General features: G+C 46.9%; 1 protein-coding gene across 1 annotated transcript; it reads right to left on the bottom strand.

Moving 5' to 3' along the window:
- Positions 1–232: 232 nt before the first annotated feature.
- Positions 233–21226, bottom strand: NARS1 (asparaginyl-tRNA synthetase 1). The gene is made up of 15 exons (XM_075268586.1): positions 21124–21226; positions 15014–15096; positions 14678–14743; positions 13818–13910; positions 11989–12078; positions 11403–11481; positions 10207–10277; positions 8427–8513; positions 8038–8259; positions 6676–6875; positions 6319–6454; positions 5966–6079; positions 4909–5040; positions 4397–4528; positions 233–2675 (listed from the first exon to the last, which is right to left on the bottom strand). Exons 1-15 carry the CDS (start codon positions 21161–21163, stop codon positions 2544–2546), a joined length of 1677 nt encoding a protein of 558 aa, XP_075124687.1. The 5' UTR covers positions 21164–21226; the 3' UTR covers positions 233–2543.
- Positions 21227–22425: the final 1199 nt, after the last annotated feature.

A 22425-nucleotide genomic window follows, 5' to 3' on the forward strand; every position in this document is an offset into this window, starting at 1 on the left:
GGTTAAAACAGGCAAGCTCAGTGCAGGCACCCACCAGGGAAGGAGAGGGCTCAGCTGCTGCAAAGCTCCTATTACTGAAATGTCACTCTCACTGTACACTAGCAACTGATCTGTACAGGCCCCGGGTATGTGCTTATGTGCTTGTAGGTGCTATACTCAGATTAGAAACACACGCTGACACGCTGGTCATCTCCAGCTAAACTTTTATTTTGTGACTGAATGCTATGGGTTGGGAACATGCGAGTAATAAAACAGAACAGGGATGGGGGGTACAAAACACAAAAAATGATTGGGTCCAGTCGCACACCTTCTTCACAGGCTGCAGGCAGCTTCAAGACATTGTGAGGTGCAGACATTACCGACGGCTCCGGGTTGCTTTGGACTTTCACAGTTAATAGGGCGATTGTATGGATGTGGCAGATCAAAATGTTCCATCTAAAATATCCAGTAGGGGGTGACAGAAGACACATACTGTACGTGGTTTACTTTAAAGGGATTGTTCTATTAAAATTTACCCTTATTAATATGGCAGTAAGAGATGGGGTAGTGCTTTCTGTAAAGGGCTTTCCCAGGCTTAATCACACCCAGGACCCTCACAGATCAGCTGCTTGAAGAGGCTGGAGCATTTGGGTAAGTGCTGCGGCTTTGTCACTACTTACCAAGCGCAGTGTTGGACACTATATAGTGGCTGTCTTTGGTTTTTCACCTGATCCCACTCACTCACAAGGGACTGAGCTACAACAGGGCCATGTGACCAACGAACATGACATCACATGACCTGTAATACAGAAGAGACGCTGGCAATTCAAAGAGCTGATCCGTAGGGCTCCTAGGTGTCAGACCCCCACTGATTTTAAATGTATGACCTATCCTGTGCTGCTCCTATTAAATAAGCACTGCACTGCCCATCTACTAGGTTGCTACAAAAGCTGATCTGTGCAGGGGCTGGGTGTCAGACATACTGGTGACCTATCCTGCGGATAATACATCAGTATGTAAATTCAATTCAACACCTAGTGTCGTGTCATATCTATGGTCAGCTTTAGGTTCTTCCTGAGAATTTTAAGTTACCTAAGAAAATGGAAGTGGGTGTGAAAGGTTAATTACATATTAGTACATGGGCGGGCAAGCAATATGGAAGGTTCTTTTCATCCAGACTTCCCATTTTCTTAGGTAACCACAAAATTCACTGGAAGAGCCTAAAGTGGACTCTAGATAAGACCTCGCTGTTGATCAATCTCCCCAACATCTTGTCGTCAGCGACAGATAACCTACGCGGAGTCTGTTCCATGTAGCCCTAAGACTTTACAGTCATGGAGTTGAGCTGTAGAAGTACGGTGGATATATATATATATATATATATATATATATATATATATATATATATGTCAGTGAACAACAGATGTATTATTAACATCACTTCACACAGAGAACTAAATGATCCTGCAGTGTGTCTGTGTTTCTTTCTTTTTAGTTGCTATGATTCCTAGGATTTCTCTATCTGCCATGAGCTTCTATGTGTTTCTCTCTTGTTATATACTACTGTACCATCTATGAAACTGTATCACTGAAATTTCCCCATTGTGGGACTATTAAAGGATTATCTTATCTTATCTTATGAAGCAGAGTTGAATTGGTCATTTTGCTGGCTCTGCATTAATAGTACCGTATGAGTTCATGTACTACGATCAGCACGGACATGGATATATTACAATATGCTATTACTGACTCGAGTGATCGTGTTAAAGGGGTTATACCAAAATTATTTATCCCCTATGCATAGCATTGAGCGTAAATTGCTGACCACTGAGACCACCGATCCTGAAAACAGGATTTTTTTAGTATTCCATTGCAAATGCAGCTGAACCCCTGCCAGATTCGGAGGCCCATACACTCCCTTTCATTTCAATGGGAGCGCTAGAGATAGATGAAGTGCACCGCTCTGGTATCTCCGGCACCCCCCTGACGTGAAAGGGGTACATACACACCCCGTTTACAGACTCCCTCTGATCAGCACTTTATCCTATGGATAGAGGACAGATATTTTTGTGGCTTAACCCTTTAACTGTAGTATGTTCACCTGCAGTTCTACGCACATCTGGGATGGAGATTCCAAAAAATATCAATGCAAGCACTGGGGTCTGTCAGGCGCCACTTCTATCTGCAGAGCATCAGATCCAGAAAAGCATTGAGACTATTTATAACTAGTGTGAACAGAGCCTATACACTATGAGGTCACCCAATGACAAACACAGTTCAGCTACATCTTTATGTTAGTGGTACGTTACTGCAGACAGAAGCAGGATGGTCCAATAACCGTAGTATGTGCACAGAACGTACATCTTTACTGGATGATTTAGATGATCGGTCACCGGAAAGTTGCAGATAAATGAAATATTAAACACAGCATTGCTCGAATGAAGGGAGACGAACACAATGATTCTGGAAATGTCCTGATAAAAGCAGCAGCAGGTAGGTAGGTGGTCTTTTCCACAACACGAGATGGGGAATCCCTCTACCAGGGGATGGTGGTCTCCAGTGGGTTAAGGCTTACAGCGCTGGACAAATCGTGGGTACAGACATACGTCCCGGATGTGGTGTCTATTGAGGATCCAAGTGAGGAATCTCTCCAGACCCAAACCATAGCCCCCGTGAGGACATGTGCCGTATTTACGCTGTGAAGCAAGAAGAGACATTCTGGTTAGAACACTATATATATATATATATATATATATATATATATATATATATATATACTGTACATCCTACTAATACTTTTGTTCCTCAATCACGCAAAAACGGCTGCAGGGATTCGGCTCAAATTTGGAACATGCATACCTTGGAACCTGGAAAGATACATAGGCTACATATTAAGCCGCTAAATGCCCACACAATGCCAGCACAAGCCCAGAATACGCCGTTTCGGAAGGCTAATGGAGAGGACGTCATCCGCTCTACTTCAGCCGCTTTCCGATAGGCCGGCGGCATTGTGTGGGCGGCGCTGAGGACGCTGTACACGCTGTAGCACATGCCTCCTGCTGCAAGCTGCAGACCGTCCAGAGCAAGCAGTCGTGCTGTAGGTGCGCGAGAAGTCCCTCCGCTGTGCCGAGGGAACTCAACGGTTCAACCACTGCTGTGGAGGGGTTGTTTGCCCCACTGTCGCCAACGACAAGTCTGCCTGTGATGCTGCAGCGGCTGCAGGGAGGGGGATGGGTGTCATGAATGGGGGGCACTGGGTAACAGGGGGGGGGGCCAAAGTGGCGACCATTTGGAGTGGGGAGCAGGAGGTCCCGGGTCGGGGTGGGTAAATGGGGGGAAGCCGAGAGGGGGCAAAGGGTGAGGTACTACGAGGGATCCCGGGACGGTGGTCACACGCACACGCGAGGGGGCTTGGGGGCTGCCGGACCACACCTGCATATACTGCACAGCAAGGTGGTGTGGGGGGGGGCAGCTATTGACGGGAGGGAGCGCTCTGTGGATGAAGTCGCAGGAAATGCTAGTGTGTGTATATTTTTTTATTTTTTTTTTCTCATTATCACATATACAGGAGGAGTCACTTGAAAGAGACCCCGAATATTCTGTAAGGATTCTCACTTGGACGAGGCAATGTGAACCAAACAACGAGCTTCTGAATGGCGGTGACACGATGCACCATTTTGCCCTTTTTGCCGGTCTCGGACATGTTGAATAAGATCCCTCAGCCTCCTGTGCTCGGCATCTCGGAGGTTTCATAGACGACTGCTCCGGAGGATGTTGTATGTCATGTATTGTGTCCTGTGACATTTTCGTATGGCCTCCGCCATAGTAGCTTCCAGTTTTTTCTGTATAACACTGTGTGAGGATACGCCAGGAACACTATCTGACATTGCTTACATGAAGTGGAGACCCAATAGGTTCACACCATGAAGACTTGCTGCTCAATACGGTACACCACAGGTGCCAAACACAAGGTCACAGGTCACGAAATACAAGACCTCGGGCTGGATTTGGCCGGCCACCCAGGGCTGCTTTAATCATAAGACAAACAATGGGCCCCCAAATTCTGCATCACATGATGTCACTCAGTTTGTTCTGCCTTTGGCCGGAAGGTCCTCAACTAAATAGTGCTCGGGACCATCCGGCCGAGGACGGAAGAAAGTGCATAAGGGTCATCACTCTGACACAGAGGCCTCCCGACTCGCTCTAAGCTACACATACAGACTGTCTCTTACACATTGCTTCGTCCTAGTGAGAATATTCAGGATCTGTTAAAGACAATCCCCTAATACACACCAGAATAAGTGAGAGGGATCTGATCACAGCGCAGGGTAGAGCCCCACTATTCCATCAGAAGGGTATGGGGTGCTAATTCATGTGACCCTGTAATAAGATTTGATATAAGCCAGCTTGATCTTACCTGATCTGTATACCAGTAGTAGGGGGTTGGGTCAATCCCTTCTCTTTTGTATCCTTCCAACAGTTCCTCACTGTCCCAGATACGCATTGAGCCTCCTACAATCTCACCAACATTAGGCATGAGCACGTCCACCTGTCAGATTGGGCAGAAAATGAAGGAAAATACATAAAATGGAACAGGAATCTTAAAGGGGTCGCCCCCTTATGGTCACTTATCTCCTATCCACTGGGGGCCTCCTGATCACTGGACACAGGGGATAAGTGTCCATAATGGGACAACCCTTATAACTTTGCATTATACCCATCATGTAATGGTGATAGGTAATGTATATACAATATGCCCTGGGAAGGGGTTAATAGGCCAAACCTCTCACCTATAATGGCTGCATTATAAACCTGCTCAAAGTCTGACTATATGCCATCTCCACCCCCAGGTATGTATGGGATATACGTGTATAGGTGTAAATTATTCGGAGTGAGAAGGATACAGGAAGCCCCTATGTGTATACTTACAGACTCGGTGAGACGTCTGTCCTCGGCGCAGCGCTGCATGTAGAACGACTTGATTTCCGCTGGGAAGCGACAAAGCAAGATGGGCTCATTGATGGAGTCTGTCATAAGCCGCTCTGGGGCTTCTGGGATATCCTGGTGGAGAAAAAAAAAAAAAAGACTGATGATAAAATAACATTATCAAAAAATATGTGCATAATATAATCAGCAAATTATGGAACGGTCGCACCGCAGTATTAAAATGTACTTGTAGATATACAGTATAGTGCAAGTATTCAGAGCTGCTCTCTGTCTCCACCTAGTGGATAGAAGTGAAAACTTCAACTACCAAATTGCAGCGGATTCAGTACGGCAGCATAATGACTAAAATTATAACACTATGAAGCTGCGTACAAATGTCAGGCTAGGGGTAGAAGTCTAAGTTCAGATTTTCTGACTAAATCTAAATTTCAGAGCGGTATTCCAGCCAGATCAAGTTACCCCCCTATCCAAAGGACGCCCATTGTTCACAAGTGCCGAGATGCTCTGCAGGACAGACAGCCACGCGCCGCTATATTGATTTTACGGTTACCACCAGAAATAGCAGAGCACTGCGTTTGAGCGGAACGGAGTGGGGCACGCTGTTCAAAACTGGGGTGCAAACGGTGTTCAAATCCTCAACAACGAGCAAGGTATTCCCGATCCTCAATGGAAGACTCCGTCAGGCTGAGGCCCCATGGGCCGGAAGCGCCGCAGGAACAACCACAGCGGGAACGTATTGCGGTTCTTCCCGCAGCACTTTGAACATTGAGTTCACGGAGTTTTCCTTCGCGGACTTTCTGTTACAATGATATCTACGGGAAAGACGCCGGCGTTTCCGTAGATATAATGGACATGCTGCAATTTCTAAAATCCACGCTGCGATTTTTTTCCCGCAAAGTGGGCATGGGATCCCATCTACTGTAAAACGCTGAGATTTTTCCCGCGACAGACACGACCCATGAGCAAGTCTGATGCATTTTCAGGGCGCATCTCTCATCCTGGACAATCCCTTTAATGACACAATGTAACAAGCTCTCACCTCCCCAAACTCATAGTAAGTCCCATCATCCTTCTTCACATCATGTTCCTTTAACCAGGTAATGGCCTCGGAGTAGTTCATCCTCTTGAAGGGGCGTTTGGGTGGTTTGAACTCCTACAGAGAAAAAAGGGGGAAAAACATTGAGCGTATAAGAGGCCAACATAGTCCGCAGCGCTGTACACAGACTGTAGTCACTCCCGATTGAGCTCGCAGTCTATGGTCAATACCAAACCTCTGTATAGACTGGGTCACTAAAGAGGATGACAACTTTCTGTGGCCAAATCCTAAGTGTCCCAGCTTTCTTAAGGGCAGGAAACCTATATTAGGTAAAATAAGAGGCGGGAAGGACGTACCGGGTGCAGCTCCATCACCAGATGTGCCACAGGAGATTTCAGGACTCTGTCCACCACGTCACACACCAAGTCCTCAAGGCGGTTCAGCATATCATCAAACGTCAGGAAGGGACACTCAGCCTCTATGTGAGTATATCTGAAATACAGACGGAGTCATGTGACCTCTATATACAAACCTATTCTGTGAGTGGTGGGGGGATCCCAGAGATCAGACCCATATTGATATCGCTTATTCTGACACCCAGTCTTCTATAGATCAGCGGCAGTTTCTTCACTGCAGAGATCTACATCAAATTTACCAGTCTATGGGTACAGGATAGTACATGCACATCTAAGTCCTCGCTACAGTTTCCTTACTCAGCCAAGTGTCGCCGGGTCCTGGACTGTTCAGCTCGATAGGACTGAGCGATGCAGAAAGTGTCGCCCAGAGCCGGAATACAGGTCTCCAGATACAGCTGAGAGGATTGGGTCAAAAACGCCTCTTCTCCAAAGTAATCCAGCTTGAAGAGCGTCGAGCCTCCTTCTACTTGTGTCTGCACCAAGGTGGGGGGCGTCACCTGAGAAACAGGAAAATGAGAGTATACATTTATTCGTGTCTTATAGGTTTCCTTTTCAGCACAATATACTAGAGTATAAGCCGACCCGAAGATAAGCCAAGGCCTCTAATTTTACCACAAAATACTTGGAAAAGTTATTGACTCGAGTATAAGCCGGAGGAGGGGGGGGCATATTGGGATCCATTTCTATCAGGATAAAATAAAAAATGGCCCCTGCACACAGTATTATGCGCCACAGTGTCCCGACACACAGTATTATGCTCCATAGTGGCCCCTGCACACAGTATTATGTCCCATAGTGGCCCCTGCACACAGTATTATGTCCCATAGTGGCCCCTGCACACAGTATTATCCCCCATAGTGGCCCCTGCACACAGTATTATCCCCCATAGTGGCCCCTGTACACAGTATTATCCCTCACAGTGGCCCCTGTACACAGTATTATGTCCCATAGTGGTCCCTGCATACAGTATTATACCCCATAGTGGTCCCTGCACACAGTATTATGTCCCATAGTGGCCCCTGCACACAGTATTATGTCCCATAGTGGCCCCTGCACACAGTATTATGCCCCATAGTGGCCCCATGCACACAGTATTATGTCCCATAGTGGCCCCTGCACACAGTATTATCCCCCATAGTGGCCCCTGCACACAGTATTATCCCCCATAGTGGCCCCTGCACACAGTATTATGTCCCATAGTGGCCCCTGCACACAGTATTATGTCCCATAGTGGCCCCTGCACACAGTATTATGTCCCATAGTGGCCCCTGCACACAGTATTATGTCCCATAGTGGCCTCTGCACACAGTATTATGTCCCATAGTGGCCTCTGCACACACTAATATTACTCTAGCCGGTAACGGCCTATTTAAAAAAAATTAAAAAAAAAAATACAGCGGTAGCAGCTGTCGCCGGGCTCCTAATGCCCCGGGCCCTGTGGCAGCCGCTACCCCGATAGTTACGCCCCTGAGTTAGACCCTGACTTGAATATAAGCCAAAGGAGGATTTTTCAGCATAAAAACTGTGCTGAAAAAGTCAGCTTATACTCGAGTATATACGGAAAAGCTGGGTGTTATCCCTTTGTGAACAGCAGGCGCAGCCTAATAAGAGGACAGGCTCATCCAAGTCTGGTTTTCTTACATATTTGCACCCACTTACCTCATAGTAACCTCTGTCAAAGAAGTGGCTGCGGAAGCAGTTGATGACGGTGGAGCGAACCTTGAAGATCTTGGACATGTTCTCGCCTCGCAGCATCATGTGCCGGTTGTTCAGCTGAACATCCACATCAGACTCTTCATTGATCAAGTTATCAGCACCGCCAGCCGGGGCCAGGCCGACAAGTTCCCAGTAGTCACAGGAGAGTTCGTGTCCACCAGGGGCCTGGAAGGATCATACAATACCTCAGCATGTGTCAGCCGCCATCTAATACCAGGCTGTGGCTTCAGCGGGGCCGTATAACCCAAAGCTTTAGGACCTTAGCACAGAAGCAACCGCCTGATACTTCATGGTACCTCATATCCTATATAATACAACTAGTAAATCTTTACCTGTTTTCCTTCTGGTACAAGGTTCAGGGTCCCATATACGGCCACCGTGCTTTCTGTAGAGAGGACCAGCCCATTGTAACATTGGCACTGTTAAAAGAGAAGAATACAATATAATATTGTCTATCACTATGGTATTCAACACTTAAAGGGGTTCTCTGGGAGTTAAAAATTGATGACCTACCCTTAAGGTAGGTCAACACTATCTGATTTGTGGGTGTCCGATACCGGCAGAGACCCCACAGATCAGCACTCAGGTAAGGGCCACTTCTGCTTTCCAGGCCAGTAATGTCATGATCATTCATATGGCCTGTTTGCAGCTCAGTCCCATTCAAATGAAAGGAACTGAACTGCAATACCAAGCACAGACCATAGGCAAAGTACAGCGCTGTGTATGGCAAGCAAGTAAGAGGATGCAGCATTCACATGAATCACACTTATCTGGTGGGGGTCCCTGGTATTGAACCCCACTGATCTGATACTGGTGACCTGGTGATAGGTCATCAATATCACATTCCCAAAAACCCTCTTAAACCTGGTAAGACCTGGTTCACATCTGCATTCGGTATTCCATCCGAGGAGTCCGCATGGGGACCCCCTGAACGGAATACCAAACGCATTGAGATGGGGTGAGCACTGAAAGCACACGGACCCCATAGACTATAATGGGATCCGTGTGTTTTCCATGCGCCATCCGCAGAGAAAAATACCCCATTGTAGTCTATGGCGTCCGTGTGCTTTCAGTGCTCACCTCTTGTCAATGCGTTCGATATTCTGTTCAGGGGGTCCCCATGTGGACTCCCCCAGACAGAATACTAACACAAATGTCAATCAGGCCTGAAGCATTTTGTGCAAAAATATATATATGGCAAGCAACACTGAGAATTGCGTTGCAAAAGGCATTTTCCTGCAGCATCAGTGCTATGCCCTGAGGAGCGGTGGCGATGGCATGTATACAGCCCTGTCCAAGTGCGTGAACCCATACATTAAAAAAAAAAAAAAAAAAAAAAAAAATGCATTCCAGATGAGACTTACAAATCTCATTCATAAGCATAAAAATGGCCGCTTACACCAGCTTACTGTGCAAGCGGCCATTTTCTCGAGCACAGCCGACTGTGCAAGCCTAGAAGACTGAAACCCAGGACGAAAGAAGACACAGGGAGATGCCGTTCCAAAAGATGGAGGCGTCGCTGGAGATTTCTCACGCAGTATTGGGGACGCCCCCAGTGCTGCGAGAGAACTCATTTGCATACCGAAGAAAACCGGGATTTCTACTGAACGGCGGCGCGGAGAAGACCTCTAAAGGTAGGAGAAGAATAGCCTTGCTTAAGACTATTCCTACGTGTGATCAAGAAAAAAAGGATATCCAATGATAGCCTCCGTTTAAATGGTCTAGCACAGGGGTAGACAACCTTCAGCACTCCCATTTGTTGTAAAACTACAACTCCCAGCATACATACCTGCTCTGCCCTTCTTGGAACACCCATGGAAGTGAATGGAGCATGCTGGGAGTTGTAGTTTCACAGCAGCTGGACCCCTAGTAAGGATACACTATCAATGTATGATCTTTGGGTATCTCCAATGAGAATGAAAGGATCTTATAACTTTCGCTGTACGGTAGCGCTCGTGGCCACCCAACGGTGGAGGAGAACGCAGCACAGCTCCAAACAATAGCTGAGTGGGCTGTGAAAATATACAAGAGGAAGCGAGGCTACCCCAACGCTGTGCCCCTTCACTCTCAGGATCAGCAGAGCGATCAGATATCATTCAGCAGGACACTCACCAGTTTATCACTGAGGACACATTGAAGGAATCCAGTCCCGTCTCTTAGAACTATGAACATTAAGGTTTTTCCTGAAACGCACAAGACATCCGTTCAATACAGAGAAATATACATATAATACAGAGAAATCCCTGTCTGTCTAATGTGCGGGTATTCTGGGTCCTCCGCTGCAGCTAAAAGATTAGGCCCCCGGACTCTAAGGGAGCTTTCACACGGAGTTATGCTGCGCTCATTCTGAACGTAAAAACACGTTCAGAATGAGTGCGTAAAAAGCAGCTCCCATTGACCTGAATGGGAGCCGGCATACGTGCGCTCCCCATTGAAATCAATGGGAGGCCTTTTTGGTACTTTCCCCTTATCGGGTCAGCATCGCAGTACAGCATCAGCATCGGGACATGCTGAACTGCTGACTGCTAGCCTCATGCTGGCTGGCACTGGAGCTGTGTATAAAGGAGCAGCGGATCAAAGGATGCCAGAGAGGGGCGCCCAGACCCGGCCCTCACTCGCAGTGTGGAGAGGATGGTGGAGCCCGGCCAGGTGTGAGCGGTGTGCCGCAGTGTCAGGGGGTGACGTCGGCTTCACAAGCTTGTGCTCACCGACAATCTCCAAGTCAACCCACGTTCCGACCCAGTCACCATCCTCTGCACACCGCGAATAAGGGCAGGGTCTGGGCCCAGATGGTGACGGGGTCGGGACGTGGGTTGACTTGGGAATTGCGGTGACTGTTGGTGAGCACAAGCTTGTCAGCGGCCGAGTTGCTCGACCCAGTGCCGGGAGGACATGGTGAAGCCAGACGTCACCCCCTGATGCTGCGGCTGCAGTGACACGCACACAGCATCTGTCACGGTGGCACACAACGCTCACACCAGGCCGGGCTCCACCATCCTCTCCACACCGCGAGTGAGGGCAGGGTCTGGGAGCCCCTCTCTGGCATCCTGTGATCCGCTGCTGATGCTGAACTGCGATGCTGGCCCGATATGGGAAAAGTACCAAAAAGGCCTCCCATTGATTTCAATGGGGAGCGCACGTATGCCGGCTCCCATTCAAGTCAATGGGAGCTGCTTTTTACATGCTAATTCTGAACGTGTTTTACGTTCAGAATGAGCGCAGCGTAACTCCGAGAGAAGGCTCCCTAAATCTCCGATTCCCAATACTGGATATAAGCTCACTGACACCCAATAACACATTGCCAATACCTTGTCTGCGCAGCCGATGGACCCAGCCGAAAACTTTCACTCTCTGCCCACGATGCGCCTCCAGATCACGGATTTTTGCCTATAGAAGACAGAGTACAATAGATTCAGAATTCGGGTCGACATAACTTGAGCTGATCTACTGAAATGGTTGCAAGTGAGATTCTTGGTGATGATACAGAGACGAGCAGTGTTACAGACACCACTTATCTCTTCCTGCAGACATCCGGTCACAGATCACTTTTACGGAGCAGGGATTGCTTCCACTTGCTTTAAAAAGAGTACCATGCCGCAGCTGCTGCAGAACCTCACATCCCAGCTGCTGCGGATTCCTATAGATAAACCAATCCTGTACACCAATCTCCTTTAAGCTTCGTAAAGATGTTCTACAGCAGCTGAGGTATGACTTATAAGAAATCACCTTAATACCTGGTCTCAGGACTCCTTGGAGACAGCGGGGGCACTTATTTCACCTATTCGTGTTGCTTATATAGCACTGACCTACACCAAAGTGCAGCTCAGGGTTCATGCGACTAGATCGGAAAGATGGAGACACAGAAAGAGAGGACAATGTTATCCGGACCCTTACAGTGATTGGTTCGGGGAGGTTGGGGTCGTTCTCTATGACGATTTTTTTGGCTTCTTCCAAATTCTTTTCACGTCTCAGGTTATCCTCAGCCTGGAAGGAAAGGGGAGAAAATGATCAGCAAACGTGGACGTGGCATGAGGAACGCCGGTCTTTATAAATCTGGGCCATTATCTTGAGCACGCCACCATAGATGACAAGCAGTAGTCAGCATCTGAGTGACCTCCTCTATATACAAAATGGTGGCCGTCTGCATCCTGTTAAAAGCTATTGAAGGCGTATGGGCACCTTAAAGGGGTTGTATCAGTATAACATTACCATGTCTGCTATGTACCAGAAACAGCACCACACTTGTCAATGGGTTGTGTCTGGTACTGCAGCTCAGCTCCAATAACATCAGTAAAGCAGAGCAGCCATAGCAGATACCACCCATGGACAGGTGTGGCGCTATTTCTCAAATCAGGTATTTTTTCTATCATGGTAAGGAAACCTTTAAAGGGATTCTACCATTAAAATCACATTTTTTCTCGATCACACGTAGGAATAGCCTTAAGAAAGGCTATTCTTCTCCTACTTTTAGATGTCTTCTCCGCGCTGCCGTTCGGTAGAAATCCAGGTTTTCCTTCGTTATGCAAATGAGTTCTCTCGCAGCACTGGGGGCTTCCCCAATGCTGCAAGAGAAATATCCAGCGACACCTCCATCTTCTTCAGGAACGGCCTCTCTGCGCGTCTTCTTCCGGCGCAGGCGGCCAAACTTGTAGGCCTCGGGCAGAGCCGACTGCGCATGCCCACAAGCCACAAGAAAATGGCCACTTACTTATTGTGTAACGGTCCATTTTCTTCCGGCCTGTGGGCATTCCCGAGGTCTAGAAGTTTGACCGCCAGCGCCGGAAGAAGACACAAGGAGAGGTCGTTCTTGAAGAAGATGGAGGCGTCGCTGGACATTTCTCTCGCAGCATTGGGGACACCCCCAGTGCTGCAAGAGAACTCATTTGCATACCGGCGAAAACCGGTAATTCTACCAAACGGCGGCGCGGAGAAGACATCTAAAGGTAGGAGAAGAATAGCCTTTTTTATGGCTATTCCTACGTGTGATCAAGAAAAAATGTGATTTTAATGATAGAATTCCTTTAAAGGGCTTCTCAAGGACTAATATCCTGAGCTGGATCTTATTCTCAGGCAGTGACATCACATCCATTAGGTGATACAACAACTTAGCCCCATTCATTTGAATGAGACTGAGCTGCAGTATGGCCATATGACAAATGGACATGATGTCACTTCCTGCTCAGTATACTCGGTATATTAGTCCTGGAGAACCCCCCACACCCGATTTTACCATTACACTCACTAGATCTTGTGCGCACGGCGTTTGCCTTGAGGGGCCCAAACATTCAATATATACCTAAGCACTGACCTTTTAGTATATGGTGGCTACGCCTTTCACTTTGCACTGCATAAGAACGCACGAACTATAAAACTAAGGGACTCCTTCATTGTATACTGTGCAATTGTATATATGTAGTGAATGGGGGTATGTGCAGTAGGTGGCCAGAGCAGGGCGCCACTGTGCAGGGAGAAAACTATACATATGCTACACCAGGGATAGGGAACCTTCGGCTCTCCAGCTGCTGTGAAACTACAACTCCCAGCATGCTCCATTCACTTCAATGGGAGTTCCAAGAAGGGCAGAGCAAGTGTGCATGCTGGGAGTTGTAGTTTTGCAACAGCTGGAGAGCCGTCCGTTCCCTACCCCTGTGCTACACCATAGTCATCAGAGTCTCACAGTACGGATACGCCGGCAGGTATCTCAGCATAAGACTCTCACTAACCTCTTTCTTTAACTTGGCATCATTCTTCATCTGTTCCCGGTTCCAGAGCTTCTTCACGTTCTTCAGCTGCGTCTTGGAGATCACGTCCCATCTCTGCACAGATGACAAGGGTCACATTAGGTTGGATGGAAGAGCTGGTTTACTTTTCTATAAGGTTAAGAATCATGGACACTTCTGGTTTCCTATTTAGCGACAGGTGAAATATACGGGGCAGCAGGGTGGCTCAGTGGTTAGCACCATCGTCTTAGAACAGAGGGCTGGGCTGCAACTATCCGTTACTGTGGGTGCCCAGGGTGGGAATATGCAGGAGACCATGGACTAAACCGTCATTGGGGTCCTGGCTTTGAGTTGAAGGGCAACATCGACATGTAGTCTGCCCGTTCCCCCTGTGTGGGTGTCTTTGCACACTCCAAAGATATCTTGTTTGTGAAGTAAGTAATGGCAATCTCTGTACAACGCTGCAGAATATGTATGCGCTACACAAAAGAGTCAATGACATAAAAACTGGACAGAATTTGCAGCAAGAACCACAGCATGTGCTAAAAGTGCTCACACAGTAGCCATGGACCACTCTGTCCTGTGTAGGCCCCTGGTCGGCCTTGTGGGCCCTGACAGAACTTATACAGGCCCCAATATCCTAAGTGAAACTTCTAATGCCACTGAGTAGCCAATTGTCAGGACAGACGGGTCCGGAAGTTGTCGGCTACAGTCCAACATGCCAAACTGTCTAGTTGCTAGTCACCTTATCCATTTCGTGACATGTCCTCATTGAATTCTGGGTTCCCTATACCTTCCGTGCTCCGCTATCTGCCTCCATTACCCGCCACATTATATACATGAACAATCCTACGGTGTCTGACCTCATTCTCCTTCTGGGAGTCCACGTAGAAGACGGGAAATGGCTCCTTCCCTACTGTCAGCATAGCCTGGAAGAAGAAGAAGAAGAGAGTCTGGGTCAGAGGAGGCGACACACGACTGCAGGATCAGACTACATAGTGCTGCGTCTAGTCCCACCTGTAGGGACAAATGTAGGTACTGCAGTGCTGCCCCATTAAAGTCTTGGGGACATTGCTGCTACAGTTTGTATGGAAGGTGAGCAGCCTCAGTACCGGAGGTCTGCGGGGGTCCCAGGTGTAGAGCCCCCACTCATCTAATATTGAAGAATAATAAGAAAAAAAACAACTTGCAAATATTACCTTAAGGACGGTCTTAAAGGGTTTTTCCTTGGTCCCATCTCCAGTGGCATCATCTCCTTCTTTGTCAGAAACGTACATCTCTTCTGTAGGAGGAAACCAACACCTCGAATTATTGAAATAGATAAAAAGATGGAGAAATGTCCAATGACCTCCAAAAGGTCATAGAGATAATAAGTTGTCACCTCTGAGGCGGGGATTGTCGTTGTGTAGCTGTGATCCGTATTCTAGAACTGCCCTGGACACGCAAGATGTGCAAAGCTGATACAGAGTAGACCATCATAGTCACTGGGCTAAGGATAGTCATCTGACTACAAGACATCTACACTAGTCACTCAGGAGATTCTACCTGCAGACTGTGGGATCCACCAGCAGAATAGTGAGCGCAGCTCTGGAGTATAATACAGGATGTAACTCAGGATCAGTACAGGATAAGTAATGTAATGTATGTACACAGTGACTGTACCAGCAGAATAGTGAGCGCAGCTCTGGAGTATAATACAGGATGTAACTCAGGATCAGTACAGGATAAGTAATGTAATGTATGTGCACAGTGACTGTACCAGCAGAATAGTGAGTGCAGCTCTGGAGTATAATACAGGATAAGTAATATAATGTATGTACACAGTGACTGTACCAGCAGAATAGTGAGCGCAGCTCTGGAGTATAATACAGGATGTAACTCAGGATCAGTACAGGATAAGTAATGTAATGTATGTACACAGTGACTGTACCAGCAGAATAGTGAGCGCAGCTCTGGAGTATAATACAGGATGTAACTCAGGATCAGTACAGGATAAGTAATGTAATGTATGTACACAGTGACTGCACCAGAAGAATAGTGAGCGCAGCTCTGGAGTATAATACAGGATGTAACTCAGGATCAGTACAGGATAAGTAATGTAATGTATGTACACAGTGACTGTACCAGCAGAATAGTGAGCGCAGCTCTGGAGTATAATACAGGATGTAACTCAGGATCAGTACAGGATAAGTAATGTAATGTATGTACACAGTGACTATACCAGCAGAATAGTGAGCGCAGCTCTGGAGTATAATACAGGATGTAACTCAGGATCAGTACAGGATAAGTAATGTAATGTATGTACACAGTGACTGTACCAGCAGAATAGTGAGCGCAGCTCTGGAGTATAATACAGGATGTAACTCAGGATCAGTACAGGATAAGTAATGTAATGTATGTACACAGTGACTGTACCAGCAGAATAGTGAGCGCAGCTCTGGAGTATAATACAGGATGTAACTCAGGATCAGTACAGGATAAGTAATGTAATGTATGTACACAGTGACTATACCAGCAGAATAGTGAGCGCAGCTCTGGAGTATAATACAGGATGTAACTCAGGATCAGTACAGGATAAGTAATGTAATGTATGTACACAGTGACTGTACCAGCAGAATAGTGAGCGCAGCTCTGGAGTATAATACAGGATGTAACTCAGGATCAGTACAGTATAAGTAATGTAATGTATGTACACAGTGACTGTACCAGAAGAATAGTGAGCGCAGCTCTGGAGTATAATACAGGATGTAACTCAGGATCAGTACAGGATAAGTAATGTAATGTATGTACACAGTGACTGTACCAGCAGAATAGTGAGTGCAGCTCTGGAGTATAATACAGGATGTAACTCAGGATCAGTACAGGATAAGTAATGTAATGTATATACACAGTGACTGTACCAGCAGAATAGTGAGCGCAGCTCTGGGGCATAATACAGGATATAACTCAGGATCAGTACAGGATAAGTAATGTAATGTATGTACACAGTGACTGTACCAGCAGAATAGTGAGTGCAGCTCTGGAGTATAATACAGGATGTAACTCAGGATCTGTACAGGATAAGTAATGTAATGTATGTACGCAGTGACTGCACCAGCAGAATAGTGAGCGCAGCTCTGGAATATAATACAGGATGTAACTCAGGATCAGTACAGGATAAGTAATGTAATGTATATACACAGTGACTGCACCAGCAGAATAGTGAGCGCAGCTCTGGAGTATAATACAGGATATAACTCAGGATCAGTACAGGATAAGTAATGTAATGTATGTACACAGTGACTGTACCAGCAGAATATTGAGCGCAGCTCTGGAGTATAATACAGGATAAGTATTGTAATGTATGTACACAGTGACTGCACCAGCAGAATAGTGAGTGCAGCTCTGGAGTATAATACAGGATGTAATTCAGGATCAGTACAGGATAAGTAATGTATGTACACAGTGACTGCACCAGCAGAATAGTGAGCGCAGCTCTGGAGTATAATACAGGATAAGTAATGTAATGTATGTACACAGTGACTGTACCAGCAGAATAGTGAGCGCAGCTCTGGAGTATAATACAGGATGTAACTCAGGATCAGTACAGGATAAGTAATGTATGTACACAGTGACTGCACCAGCAGAATAGTGAGCGCAGCTCTGGAGTATAATACAGGATATAACTCAGGATCAGTACAGGATAAGTAATGTAATGTATGTACACAGTGACTGTACCAGCAGAATAGTGAGCGCAGCTCTGGAGTATAAGGGACCCTTCACACGGAGTATATGCTCGCTGATTCTGAACATGTAACACGTTCCAAATCAGCGGTGTTAAAACAGATCCCATTGCTTTCTATGGGAGCCGGCATACGTGCGCTCCCCATAGAAATGAATGGGCTGCTTTTTTCCCTATTGCTTTAATAGTGCGTATATAACACCCAATAATCAAGTAGCTATTTATCCCATTAATCCCATAATAAAGGGGTCCTCTCATCCTAGCCCGCCCCTTTGACATTGCAGTAGTATTCAGATCAATGCCAAGCGCCGAGCTCTCGGCAAACAGCAGATTTTGGCAGGGGAAGCCTTTTGTAGTCAGACATATAACCTGCAAGAGTCGAAGCAGGGGAATGTAGAATGACTTGGCGGCCATTCAGATGACTGTAGTACACGGATAACCTGAGGACGCAGAAGTCCCCGCAGCTCTCCATTCTGGGGTCCCCCCATGATATCTAAAAGCCCACAGGTATACAGACAGGGTTATATTCAAGAGAGAATCTCTTTACGGGGGATCTGTTACCTCTAAATCAGCAGCATGTGCTTATGCCACTGGGGTTTAGGGACCTAAACCCGATCACCTCAGTCCCATCCAAGGATTCACTCAGCGGCCTTCGTCTAGGACTCGTATCCAGAACATGCACATTGCACAGTGGATCCAGGACACATTATGGCGAGGGTTACAATACACCTTTAATCACTTACTACAATATGGCAGACGGCCCATAGCCCCAGAGGCGGAGAAGCAGATCTGCAGAGCCGTCACTGGTACATATGTCTGTAGGTGGGGCGGCTACATAGGACTAGGAGGTTAGCTAATATACAGCCTATATATGTAGATACACCTATATGAGAGAGAGTATATAACAAAACTCAACTACGGGTCCTTAAAGTGCCAATAACCCAAAGTACAGGGAATATACACCCAGATACAGGGCATAGAGAGACAATAACATGGGATGCGGAAACCACCAATGGCATCAAGTATTATCCATCAGTCTTATTCAAATGAATGGGACCATTACTGACCAGACCGTCCCTTTAATTGTCATGAATGGGATTTGTACCATCCACAATTGCTGCAGTAAGGCCCTAGTCACACTACCGATGTTCACAAACAAGCGTTGCCCAGGATCTATCAGCACATAAAACATCTTCTACTTTCTGATGGATTGGGCACAGGCAGTTCTATATACTGAATTCGGCGCACTGTCGGCTTTCCAGCAGTATATAGAACCGCCTGTGCCCAAATTGGTGAAAGCTCCTCCTTAAACTTCATGTGCTACATAATACTGCAGTGTAACATTCATAGCGGTAGTGGTGACGTTCCAGTCCTACAATACACAACGCACCGCTCCCTACGTATTCTGAAGCTTCTCAGCACTGGTGAGATCTCAGATACACAAATTCCAAGGAGTAACCACCAATAAAAATGAATACATAATATATAATATACCGCTAGTAGAAACAGGAGAACAACCATCATCAGCTTAGACCATAAACAGGTGCAAGGTGGTAGGCCAAGGGGATTTGTGAGGGTATGCATTTGTAAAACTTGAGCCCAAAGACAGATAGAAGCACGGGGGAAGGTAAAGATCTCTCCTAGATATCCTTATTATTCACAAAGGCTAACAAGATCCTCAATCCCTATCTCAGCACCAATGACCCCGACTAGAACCTGTCCCCACCAAAATGTACACACTGGGACTCACCTCCTGCTGCTACTTATAGCCACCACCATGGTATATAGGAATACACTGCTTTACAATACATAAATATATTGGCACTGCTCTATTCCGCATGCGCGTGTCTTGTGCATGCTTGGAAGAAGAGTATCAAGAATCAAACAAGCTTTATTGGCACGTCCAAATAGATAGTTGGTATTGCCAAAGCTAGTAAAGTGTGGGGGGGGGTGATTTGGGGTATAACAGTCCGTGGAGTCTCATCTTCCTCTTGTTTGGTGACAGCTGGACACGTATTGGGCAGCGATCTCCACAGTGGCCTCTTCTTCTCCCAGTAGGATGTAGTTTCCTCTTCTCGTCTGCAGATATGAAGTCTGGGATGTGGGCAGAGAGTCTTTGGTAGTAGACGGCCCTTACAGCTGAGTATTTGGTGCAGTGTAGCAGGAAGTGGGTCTGGTCTTCTAGGGCCCCCTGGTCACAGTGCTGGCACAGTCTGTTCTCCCGTGGCTTGTACGTCTGCCTGTGCCCTATACACCATGGTAGCAGCAGGAGGTGAGTCCCCAGCTCTTCATTCCCCCTAGTTTATTGCAGGCTCCTTTCCCTTAGGACAGGGGTAGGGAACCTTTGGCTCTCCAGCTGCTGTGAAACTACAACTCCCATCATGCTCCACTCACTTCCATAGGAGTTCCAAGAACAGCAGAATAAGTATGCATGCTGGGAGTTGTAGTTTTGTCACAGCTGGAGAGCCGCACGTTCCTTACTACTGCCTTAGGGAGAGATTTTTACTTGACCCTTGGTCTACCACCTTCCTCCATTGATACTACAGGGCTCTCCCAAGATCGTCTTCTTCCAGTGACATCTTTTTGGGTAAGACCTCCTTGTTATTTTCTGTCAAACAAACAAAAGAAAACAAAACCACACTCCCCTGTCCCCGATACTCCAATACTTCCCAGTGCGGTCACAAGTCCCCGCCACACTGGGCCACTGAGGCCAAAGGAAAGGTATACGGAACGTCACAACTGGCGAGGACCTCTGGCCAAAGATGACATTGGAGCAGAAGGACCAGCCCGAGCTGTGAGGACACCGGAGCATCTTCCCACTTTCTCCAGCCAGATTTAAAAAATAATTTTTATCCTGGAAACCTCTTATTAACTATAATCGGTGAATCCTCCTCGGGATTGGTGCATTTTCTATGGTATATCGTTTGTAGGGACTTGTTGTAATCCCTATTTAGTTTTTTGGATTATTGATATTGGAGATGCGGTTATCTGATAACAGGGAACAATAGACGTCACCCTCCATCAGACAGGACACATTTTAGGTGCACTGTCCCTTTAATTACCAAATCTGTCCCTGGAGTTCATTGACAGCAAGTGCAGGGTGACAGTGCTGACCAAGCAACAAGATAAAGGGGCAGTGTTAGGACATGGGGGGGGGGGGGTCAGCGCCTCCTAATTTCACGCCCTCTACTTGCTGTCAGTGAACAGAATCATTCATACTGTAATACTTCTCACAGCTGAGGCTTTGTTACAATCTTATCCGCTCTAGGTCATCCACAGTGCGCTATACAGTCATGGGGCACTGCGTATACAAAGGAAGGGGTCATGATGATGATGCCCCTTTAAGAGCCATCACCATGACAGGACCCCTTTAACTGGGCCATAGGTGTAAGGGGTCAGAAGACTATTTTCTCCTGAGCCTACACAGGGCGCCAGTGACCACTCACATGTACCTAAGGCCAGCACATGGCGATAAAAGGGTTACCCCCTCATCTAATGACAGCAATCAATCAATCAATCTGGCCACTCACGACTATCAATCAGAATGAATCTAGTCAGCCATGTCTGTGTGGCCCGGGGTCTCCTCACCTATCCGGAGCTGTGTTGTGCCTCCAGTGATATCCTCCATGTCTCACACACTGTCAGCCGGTTGCATCAGATCGGCTTCCACTTGCTCAGTGCGCGTGCGCGGCGATAGACACGCCCCACTGACGACACAGCCCTGACTCATGTCAAGCCGCTCTAGCGCGTCAACTCTATCGCACTCCACTTCCGCTTGGACGCCGGATGTGGAAAATCCATCGCCTGTACGGATGTCAGGCGCCATTTTGTTGGATCTTCTTTCAAGTGTTTTTATACCATCATTTTCACATATAGGCAAATTGTGTCACTTATTACCACGTTTGTCCTTGTACAGTAATTCATTATTCATGAGGTGTATTTATAGTTGAGCAAAACATCACTAGTTATATTCCAACTTGCAATGAAACCTACAATTTAACTCATAACTGTCCATGCGCTGAACATCAAAACCGACATTTATGCATCATCAGGGGTAACTTAGAAGTCCTGCGCCCCAATGCAAAATCTGTAATGGGGCCAAGACGACACAGGCCTCCAGGGAATTGTGCTGCTTGTGTTTGGGCCCCAGCGGTCACATGGGGTGCACTTACTTTATGACACATTAGTACAAGTTGAGCCTCAGCGGCCCCGCAGCAAACCAGACATCACCCAGGAAGATGGCAGATGTCCAAAGAGAACCCAAAGGAAGCCCCAGATACCCTGAGGGAGCCAAGAAAGGCGAGTATTATTATGTTTCTGCACCTCTCCTGGGCCTCCACTTCTTATACTCTGGCACTGTTATGTTTAAAGGCACCCTAAACTCTCAAAACTAATAAAAACCAAAACCTAGAGGCGTAACTGGAAGCCCCTGGGCTCCACTGTAAAATGTGTAATAATATGGGGTAATGGGGCCCTTACCTACCTTGTGTCATTTAGAATAGTGGCATATTTTTTTGTAGCAGAGGAATCTCTGGGGCCCCCTCAGAGTCCAGGTCTCAGTAATAATAATAATACATTTTATTTCTATAGTGCCAACATATTCCGCAGCGCTGTACAATTTGTAGGGTTCAAATACAGACAGAAAGATACATTACAAAGAAAGTCATTTCACACAATGGGACTGAGGGCCCTGCTCGCAAGAGCTTACAATCTATGAGGTAGAGGGGGTGACACAAGAGGTAGCAGAGGCGGCATTGCTTATACAGGGGTCAGATAATTCTGTAATAGAGGTTACTGTCATTACACAAACTTATTAAGGCCTCATATCATGTGGGGAAGTTTGGGAGCGGGGACAGAGGAGGGTTACATTTGGGGGATTCTAATTATAGT

Source organism: Leptodactylus fuscus, chromosome 1 (assembly GCF_031893055.1).
Source record: "Leptodactylus fuscus isolate aLepFus1 chromosome 1, aLepFus1.hap2, whole genome shotgun sequence".
Classification (NCBI taxonomy): domain Eukaryota; kingdom Metazoa; phylum Chordata; class Amphibia; order Anura; family Leptodactylidae; genus Leptodactylus; species Leptodactylus fuscus.